A 10,665-nucleotide genomic window follows, 5' to 3' on the forward strand; every position below is an offset into this window, starting at 1 on the left:
TGTTATAGCCAATTCCTAGTGAATAAGGCTATGAAGAATGGAATGTGGCTCAAAACATTTTTTTTATCTATGCCAGCTACTTCCATATCTTATTTGGGGAATATTTTAGATGATATGAAGACTCAAATTTTGTATTCTCTTACAATGCTAATGGATAAGATGTGGTTGAAGGTGAAACATAGAGGGATTTGGCCATTTTTTGTCCTAGACGGAGAAATAAACATGATAATAATTCATACCATTTAGATACCATTTATATTTGTTAGATATGTCTTGATCAACATGTTACGGATAAATGTCCATTTCTACCTCCCCTAACCACAACATTGAGGGTTGAAGGCCCATAAGAATCCATGGAACTTTTTTTCTTTATGAACAAAATAATAACATGACCCTCTAGGCCTTTCTAATAGTCCTACAACCATATATCTTATTCTCCTTATGGAAATCAGTATAAACAGGCAGAATGAATCCCAATTTCGCAAGCAACACTACTAAATAATCTACTTTCTAGAGGAAAAACACTCAAATGCAATTAGGCATAGGTACTTCTTTCTAGCTCCATGAAATTGCTCAATTATCTAACCCTATACACTAGTAGGGTGGAGACCCCAACAACAATTACAATAGTAAGGTCTCATGCTTCCACCTATAATTATTTTTGTTACAATGACTCTTGAAAACGCTATCCAACAAAAAATCATCAAGAGATCCACAAATACCAACCTGGCCTACACCTAATCCAAATAATAGGTAGGCCCAACTTATCTACAACATCGATTCTTCCAATTTTCTGAATTACTGACTAATACTGGGGCAAATCAATGATGTCCACCTCATGTCAAGAAAAGAAACATAGAATCCTCCACCTCCTATCATTACTGAACACTATTAAAGTGGTGAACCCCAAGGGGAAACCAAATATCAAGAGGAGGAAGAGAATGTATAATAACAACATGAAACAAGGATTTCATCTCTTATCCCACAATTTCACAAAGGATCGGAAGATAAGAAACCTGATAAAGCTACAACCACTCTATTAGATTGGCTTAAAAATATTTATGAAAATATCCCCTTTCTTCAAGCCATTAAATAAATACCCATTTACAACAAGCTCATCAAGGATTTTTGCAAAGGCTTAGGCAGAAAGAAAATACATCCTTCTACCATTCAAATATGGGCCAACTTTCTAATATCATGCTGAGGAAAGCTACACTTCCAATTTATTTTGACCCCATAAGTCCTATTGTGACTATCTATATAAATGATACTTCCATTACCAAAACTCTGATCAACCATGGAGTAACTATTAATTTCATGATCAAGGAAACTATGCTAAGATTGAACTTTTAGTTGACTCTGAGACATACTCCCACTATTTTGTAGCTAATAGATACCTCAACTGTAGGCCCATAATGAACATTGAAAGATTGAATTGTGTGAATTGATTCATGGGAGTACCTCATTGATTTGATTATCTTGGACACAAAGAAAAAGCTCAATGATTACCTTCTTCTTTTGGGTAGGTCGTGGTTGGCTAAAAAAATGCTTATATAGGGTGCTAGGAAGGAAAAATGACAATATAAAATCATACTTTACAAAGAAGCTCATACTTCATCCACCTGCCAAACCTTCCTTAGATGAAGAATCCAATCTGGATATAATAAGATGGTGATGACCAAATTTTCCCCATTATAACAATTGATAGTGTTGTCTCTCTCAGAGAACTTGATGAAGAAACTAGTTGTCTCTCTCAGAGAACTTGATGAAGAAACTATGTTCTCAAATTTTATGTGAATTTGTATGACACTTCCTTTCTCTTTTGGGATATAGCGATCTCTCAAGATTGGGAAATTACTGGTTTATTAATTGAATAACGTACTTGGAAGAGGTTATATAGTGTAAAGGAAAGTCAATCTTCTAATAAGATGATTGAATGCACCCAAGAAGACATTGAGAATAAAAAATAGTTTTGTTGCTGCCCACGTACATAAATTGTTAGAAATTCTATAGGAAAAATGTCTATCCTTTTCTTGGAACTATTCATATATAAAATTTATATATTAAGACATCTTCCAACATTACATTTTATAAATGATGGACCCATGCCCATTAGGAAGCCACAAAAAAGGTTGAATACAACATTTAAGGACAGTGCAACAACTAAATTATATAAATTGTTGGATGCATGAATAATCCCACAAAACTATAACCTAATGGGGAAATTACAAACCCTATTCCAAGAATATGACTAAGATTCCAATCTTATCATGCCATTTCAATGAATCTCCATTAGATTAATTGTATAAACTTGACCATTTTAGGTAACAAACTTGACCATCAGTTTTTCATTCAATCTGAGAAGACCCTTGTAGTATAAACCAAAAATAAAGAGACCAAAAATAAATATTACTATAGCTAAGAAAAAAAGTGTATAAAGGAAAGTTATTTTTACTGCTCAAAATACAAAATGTACCACTGAATGATTCTACAGAAACTACCATTCTTTTTAAAATACCAAAATAGTTGCTAAGGTCTGTACATTCTCCTAAATTATCTTTAGGCCAAAATATTACATTTATATGAAGTAATTGGATTCAAACTTAACTTCCAATAGACAAATTTGATCAAGAAAATAGTTGATGGCATAGAAGAAAATACAATAAACATACCTGCAACATCTTTGCCATCATAAACTCCTCTATAAATAGTCCCAAATATTCCTTGGGTGATAATACTTGTGATATCCAATTTTTTTGGGTCAATTTCCCACTCCTTTGGCTTCCGTGCTTTTGATTTTGTCTATACCTTACTCAGGTGTTTTTTGAAATTCATTAGATCGATCTAATGTGTTCTAGAAAAACCACTCTTCTGAAAAATGGAATGGACCAACCATCATCAAATCTGATAAACAAAGCTCTGTCAAACTGGAAAATAACCTGTCTATGATGCTAGATTAAACCATTTTGAAACACAACACCATTTTCTAAGAGATGTGCTACAGGAAAAGGAAATTGACTTGATCCATTGTAACCCAAATGATAATATGAAAAACATATTTAATAAGCCTCCATGAAAATCTAACTTTAAATTGTGTATAGAGAAGCAAGGTGTGGTAGAGAATCCATTTTTCTGTTGATGGGGAGCGTTAGAGTTAACAGGAGAAATGTGTTGTTCCAAAAAATTCTTCTAGAGAGTTTTGTTTTCTAATATAAGTGTGAGTTATACTCACTTAGGTGTTGTTATCATCCAATTATGAATGGTTTTTAAGGTTATCTATTATACCTATCCCATTTCTATAAATATGGGTTCTTATTGTGTGTTCAAAGGTGTATAGAATCTAATAAATCATTCCTCAATAGAGGTTCACTTCTTTATGGTGCTTTTGAGTGTCTTCTAATTGGGAATGTGTTATACATCCATAAATAGCTATCACCACTACAATGGGTAATCATAGGGGTAAGTGTTTGGGGGTGGATCCCATGGGAAAATATTTTTGGGTTATTTTTGGTATTTTTTATAATTTAATCTATATCCAATTAATAAATTAGGGTTGTAATTACACCAATAGGCATGTCTAATTTTGAATCAGGATTCTATATTTTTAATTTAATTATCAATAATTATAAGGTGGTTGGTAAGGATTTAACATTCACAAGATATTCTAATATATATTAGTATTATATACAAATTAAAGGTTGGGATTTATATCCAAAATAGTTATATCATTTTTTTAATTAAATTGATCAATTAAAAAGAATTCCATATAGATAATTGTCATATGAAATGAGTTATGGTTTTTTGGGCATGTGATATTGATAAACCATGCTATTGCCCAATGACATTGTAATAAAGCATATTTATATTAAGAATCTCTAGGTTAAGGTGATGGTGGATCTCTATGGTTAAGAATATTATTAAATATTTTTTTTACTGTATAAATGCTTGATTTATATATTAATTATTTTTAAAATTAATAATAATAATATTTGAAATAAATTTATAATTTAGTTAATTTTTATGATTTTGTAATTTTGACCAAATGAGATGTATTATAAGTGTTTTGATGCATATCTTATATTGATTCCTATTGGAATTTACCAACCATTTAATTTATATGGTTACATTATTCTAATAAGGTAAATAGATTTAAGTTTTAGATGCCACATAATTTATATATATTGTATTGTGAATGGTGATGTTAATCTAATAATAAAAAAAGAGAGTTGTGACTTTAATACTCGCTAATTTTCTAGTTTGAAGATTTCCATGATAATTTTTTATATATTGTATGTGAGCTATTGGTTATTTTTCTATTTTACCTAAGAAATTATATACTCTATTTCACTTTACATGTTTAATTTTTTTTTTTCTTTAGTACGCAGAAAACATAATATTTTATTAATTCAAAATAAAAGATGTACAAAGTCTTCTTAAGATCATAACATATGCCTCTCTCACAATGTTTGTAACATCCTTATGATGGAAATATCAGCAGAAAGAAGGGAGATCCATATGCCACAAGATGAGCCTCATAGATGAACAACATGTTCGAGATACAAAAATCAGTAAAAGAAGAGATTTGTGGATATATATATATACATACATACAAATACCCAACAACTGTAATATCAGGGTAGTACAGAAGCAGCCCAAAACCAAAGATGATTAACAGTATTGTACGAGTAGCATAAGAAATACAAAAATGTACAATAAAAAATAGAGAAATCCGACTATGGACTCTGCAAAGATCAAGCATGTGATCACCATCTGACGAGGAGGTAGAGTTGTATAAAAATCATCATGGATTGGACTAAGCTAGCCTTGTAGAGGACATTGTTTTAACCACAATGGCCAAGAACCCAGTTACTGTTACAAAAACAACAATCATCCAATAATACCGCAAAAAACTATATTCGTATTTTAAACCTGCAATATCATCAAGAAAATAAAAAGTTAGTGGGGAGGGATTATTTAACCAGGGAGGGGAAAATCTTCAATATTTATGTTTTTCTAGTTGATAGTAATTGTAATGTGCATCTTGCCTAATGAACCTGATAAGACCCTCTTTGATAGCTCATCTACTGTCATATTTTGTTCTCTATGGACATGTGCTATGGAGGAATTGTTTAGTGGAGTCATATTCTATAGTTACTTCCAATGCATTTTTTTCTGACAAGGTACTATGATTTGGGGCTTTTATTTTTTAACATAGATAAATCAAATTATTGAGCTCATTCTACAGCCCAGTATGATGTGTAACGTTGTTGCTCCATCATCAAAGTTTAAATTTTACTCAAATCGGCCAAAATAAAATTTTTAAAAAGTCTAAAAAAATGAAAAAAATAATTATACAAAACATTTAAACAATGTTTGTTCATAAAAAAATTACACTGAATAAATTGGATCCCTCTCTACTCATGTTAGATCTGTATTTTGAAGAAATTTTTGTATAGATCAAATTTCTGTATAGATCATCTAGCTCTGATACCATGTAGAAATTCTCAGTGTAGATTACCTGATAATGTAATGTAACTAAAGTAAAATACTTGATCTACTTCTACTATCAAACTTTGCGGAAGATTAATCAATTTTGAGGAAGATCAAACAGAACACATATAACAGAGAATAAAATCAATCACACATGCAACACAAAAGAGTACTATGGGGAAAGCCTCAGCTAAAAACCCCGCTATCTATATTATCATACAAGTGGAAATATCTCAAGATTACACATAGCTTTAGCTCAGAAGATATTATCATACAAGTGGAAATATCTCAGGACTACACAAATATTTAGCTCACAAGATATCCATCTCTCAGTACAATCCCTCACTACCACTCATAGACAGAATAGATAACACTTGTGCCTTCCTTCAGTCCTCCAAGCCTCCTATTTCCTTGTGCAGTTTATCTTGGGTCCTCCAAGTGCAACTTGTGTGATTCTCACCTCACACACAACACTAACCTCTGAATTAACTACGCAATCTTGAAAGATTTTATTCCTTCTGCATGGATGAGTTTCCTTTATAGGAAAATTCCTCCAACTGATAGTACAATGTCCCTGTTTTAATCTCAACTGGGTCTTTCTCTGAACTGAGATGCATGAGTTATTTATGAGAGAATATTCAGTCAGTTATCTGGAGAACACATGTAACTGGAGAACACTAGTTGCATGCATGCATGCATTAACTGACTGAACTCACAATTAGTTCCTCCAACTATTTGGAACTAATTTAACTGGACTTAACTCAATTAACCGAGCTAACTAATTACAACTCAAATACAACTTATCCTTATCTCCTTGATTAAGGGATAACTTCCTCAATAAAAAGGATAATTGTTGCATGTCTTCACAAAGACTTCATGTTTGATTTTCACCAACTAATTAACTCAAGATGAATTAATTAATTATTTTTCAAACAGCGAGTGACACTAAATTTGAATTTTAATTCAAGGACAAATAAAAATTGGAATATATCCCAAAATTCTATTTATAGCAATGTTATTTTTAGCATTTCTATTTTTTTCTATTTCCAGCAAAGTTGGAGTATATCCTAAAATGCTCTTTATAGCAATTCTATTTTTAGCATTTCTTGTTGCTATTTCCAAGATATTTAAGATGGATCTATGTTGGTACTTTTCCATAGCTTCATGGATGCTAAGGCAACTATGGATGCTAAAGCAAATTAGCTTGACAAATCTTGGTTCAATGATTGAAATTGCCTCATCATACTTAGTGAGGCACTACTTGATAATATGCGGTAATTGAGTTGTAGCGTGATATAAAGTTATGATAAAATGATGAACATATATATATATATATAGATATAGATATATATATAGATATTAGAGGGGCATTTTATGGTAATTATGAGGGAATATATATTTTTAAATAATTAAAATATATATTAAATGAAAAAAGATAGTAACTAGAGTAAAATAAAAATCTATATATTTTATGAATTTAAACTAAAAGCATTATTGACATTAAAGACAAATATAAAGGAGATGTGTAATTTCTTTCAAATTTAAATGTGGTATTTAAAAGATATATATATTAGAAACAAAACAATATTACCATAAATAAAATATATCAATATGCATATTAACTAATATAATTTTGATATCTATTTTTTTAATTTATATTAATTTTATATAAAAATAAAATAATTAAAAGTAAAATTTCTTATATTTTCACTTTCCAATACAAAGGAAAATGTGTAATAATCTTTGAAATATTTCAATATAAGCCTCAAAGAATATATATATATATATATATATATATATATATATATAAAAATTGAAAATATATATAATTAAAAAATATTTTAACATTAATTATAAATAACATATTTTAATATCCTAATTGATATATTTGATTCAAACAATATTTTAATGCGAGTTCTAAAATAAAAATCTCTAACATTTTCTTTTATTAAAATAATTCAATATCAATTATATAGATAGACCAATAGAATAATAACAATTATAAATATAATAAAAAAGTAAATAAATTAATTGTAGTACAGTATAAAAAAATTAGTTAAAAATATATTAATAAAAAACATATGTATATATAATAATTAAAAAAAAAATTAATGGTTAAAACATTTTTATGTTACTTCAAGAGAAAAGAGACGTAATTATTTCTATACACATCATGAATTTTATGCAGTTAATATATGAAACATATATATAGTATATACACATAAATAATTCATATATAGAACATGTATATAGTACATCAAACATATATGGTTGATAAATGGAATATCGATTCTTTTCCATTTTTAATAAAGTCAATATCAAGTTTTAATAAAGTCAAAATTAAAATGAATTTAAGTTAGCCTATACCATTTTTAAAAATGAAAAAAAAATTATAATATTTATAATTTAACAATAATATATTTATAAAAAAATAATAAAAAAGATTACAATGTTGATAATATAAAAATAAAATAAATTATAATGTTTTTACATAAAAATAATATATGTAAAAAATAATAAAAATATTACGGTGTTTATAATATCACAGTAAAATACTTTAAAAAATAATAATTTGAAATATATAAACATTTTAAAGTGATAAATTTATTAGTGTAATTAAAAAAATAAATTATTTAAAATGAACCCCAAGTTTTCACTTATTATTATATTTATATACGTATACATCTTTGAATCTTTCGTAAATTTTATTGGCTTCAAATTGCAAATACTTTCGAGTTTTGATGGCTTAAAACATTATTAATATCAAAGATTTCTAAAATTTCCCAAATTACATTTATACACATATAAGCCTTTGAATGTTTCATAAATTTTATTCGCTTAAAATTGAATTTCAAACATAATTTTTCTTTTTTTTTTTTAATTTACCAAATTATACCTATATACATATAAGCTTCTGCATCTTTTATAAATCATAGTGGCTTAAAATCGCAACTAATTTTTTGGTTTGGTTGCTTCAAAGATTATTAATTTTCAAACATTTTTAATAGGTAAGAGATTTTAATATCCGTCGAGTTATTTTTTTAACGTATTTTCCAAGTTCATGTTTACTTCACATAAGTTTCCATATTTTCCTTTCGTTCTTTTAGACCCTGAACGCTGTCTTCCCAAAATGAAATTTGCAATACCCATTCGAAATAAATCACGCTCATATGGTTGCAGTGCAATTGATGTTAACGGAAGTAATCCATCAGTGGAACCCATCGACTGCACCAGCGAATGCGAAATGACGCCCTATCCTACCAACCTCTGGGATTTAGAAACCAAGAATACCTTAACTTAAATTTACAATATAATCTATGAGCGAGATAGGTTCAGTGTTGTTTACTTCCCTCATACAAAAATTTAGCTCAACGGTCGAGACGGGTCCCCTACTGTTACAGCACATCCAGCTCGCTTATACTCTACAGTCATGTGACGGCTACGGTACGTTAGCTCTTCTCACTACTATTTAACCGATCAAGGGCATTCCTCTGTAAAATCTACACAGTGGAGTATCCATTATTAAGAGTACAGTTTTTGCTGTCAAGCTACGGAGAAGAGCAGGATGGCAGAGATGGGAGTAGAAAGCGGAGAACAAGAGAGCAGGGATTATGAGGATCATTCCCCCGCCCCTCTTTTGGATTCGCTAGAATTGAAGCGGTGGTCGTTCTACAGAGCCACCATGTCTGAGTTCGTTGGTACGCTGCTTTTCCTCTACATAACACTCACAACCGTCGTTGAAAACAAACGAAGCAAAGGTACCTGCGGCGGAGTGGGGTTGTTGGGAGAAGCCTCCGCTTTCGGAGGAATGATCTCCGTGCTAGTATACTGCATATCGGCAATTTCAGGTATAAGAATCCAAGTGCATTCCTGCAGCTTTGATCATAATCTGATTTCATATTTCATATATATATAATCAATGCGTGTGTCCAGGGGGTCACGTCAATCCAGCTGTCACGTTTGCACTTTTTCTTGCCCGCAAGGTCTCTCTTCCTCGCGCACTAGCGTACATTGTAGCTCAATGCCTGGGTGCCCTGTGCGGAACTGCCCTTGTGAGCGGCATGCAGGGGAGCTTTTATGCCGCCACCGGAGGAGGATCGAACTCTGTATCTACCGGTTATTCCAAGGGAACTGCCCTTCTCGCGGAGATCATTGGCACGTTCGTGTTGGTTTACACTGTCTTCTCTGCAGCAGACCCCAAGCGCAAAGCCCGCCACTCCCACATCCCTGTACATAACACAAATCATATTCCACCCTGAAGCTCTTTCTCTATTTATATGAAACATGGTGTTATGAAATATTCATTCACCGATGGAAATTTACTGATATGAGAAGTGGTTAATGCAGGTTTTGGCTCCGATTCCAATTGGGTTGGCGGTATTCTTGGTCCATTTGGCAACCATTCCCATCACAGGCACGGGCATCAACCCTGCCAGGAGCTTTGGGCCCGCTGTGATATACGGCCATCAAAAATCATGGGACGACCTTGTAAGATTTATCTATAATTTTCTGTGTAGAGGCATTGCATTTTACTGATCTAAATAACTTCAAAGAGGAGATTTATATTAATAGAAATGAAATTTGATTGTGACTTCGTTTAATGGATTGAATGCATCAGTGGATATTCTGGGCTGGTCCGCTGATTGGAGCTGCGGTTGCTACGGCGTATCACCAGTACCTTCTAAGAGCGGGTGGTTTTGGTCTGAAAAACTCGGAATCGTTGCGTAGCCACCTCACCAGTGTAATATAGAATGAAGAATTAACAGGCCATCTCTTATTATCCGACATTGCAGTTTGATAAGTGGGCATTATATTGTAAGCTGTGGTGATAAAAATAAATATTGATAAATACCATGAATATAATGCTGTCGTTTCTAACGCCTCCCTTTGTGTTGCTTAAAGCTTCATTCTCGGAAACCTTATTAAATGTAACTCTTCGATCTCCAATAAGAGTCTGACTCTGGATCATTTATTGTCAAATTAATTTCATACGTTTAACATTTTGTTCGTGTTGTTTTGTGCAAAGCTTCAGTCTCGGAAGGCTTCCTTTTATATCTGTTAAATGTATTTGTGGATTATTAGTTTTCTGGACTGTTTACAAATGAAACTAAAAAATTAATCCTGTTTGAAACCTAAACATGACTTCAATATTTATTAACAAATATTTTAAATATA

At 31.1% G+C, this 10,665-nt stretch overlaps 1 protein-coding gene across 2 annotated transcripts; it reads left to right on the forward strand.

Annotated features, from left to right (window-relative positions):
• Positions 1-9,005: 9,005 nt before the first annotated feature.
• Positions 9,006-10,402, forward strand: LOC149226507 (putative aquaporin PIP2-8). Of its 2 annotated transcripts, none has more exons than XM_089375309.1 (4): positions 9,006-9,338; positions 9,424-9,719; positions 9,838-9,978; positions 10,109-10,402. In XM_089375309.1, the coding sequence occupies exons 1-4, from the start codon at positions 9,056-9,058 to the stop codon at positions 10,238-10,240; spliced, it is 852 nt and encodes a 283-aa protein (XP_089231435.1). In that variant the 5' UTR covers positions 9,006-9,055; the 3' UTR covers positions 10,241-10,402. The 2 variants fall into 2 exon arrangements, with proteins under 2 accessions (XP_089231435.1, XP_089231436.1); XM_089375310.1 differs by having other exon boundaries at positions 9,474-9,719.
• Positions 10,403-10,665: the final 263 nt, after the last annotated feature.

The sequence above is a fragment of the Pinus tabuliformis genome, chromosome J (genome assembly GCF_031772625.1).
Source record: "Pinus tabuliformis cultivar Carrire ecotype Pingquan chromosome J, CPIR1, whole genome shotgun sequence".
Lineage (NCBI taxonomy): Eukaryota > Viridiplantae > Streptophyta > Pinopsida > Pinales > Pinaceae > Pinus > Pinus tabuliformis.

Coding starts and splice junctions, on each gene's coding strand:
- LOC149226507 (XM_089375309.1), top strand. CDS start 9,056: ATGGCAGAGATGGGAGTAGAAAGCGGAGAACAAGAGAGCAGGGATTAT. Junction 9,339..9,423: donor CTGCATATCGGCAATTTCAG/GTATAAGAATCC, acceptor GCGTGTGTCCAG/GGGGTCACGTCAATCCAGCT. Junction 9,720..9,837: donor CCCGCCACTCCCACATCCCT/GTACATAACACA, acceptor TGGTTAATGCAG/GTTTTGGCTCCGATTCCAAT.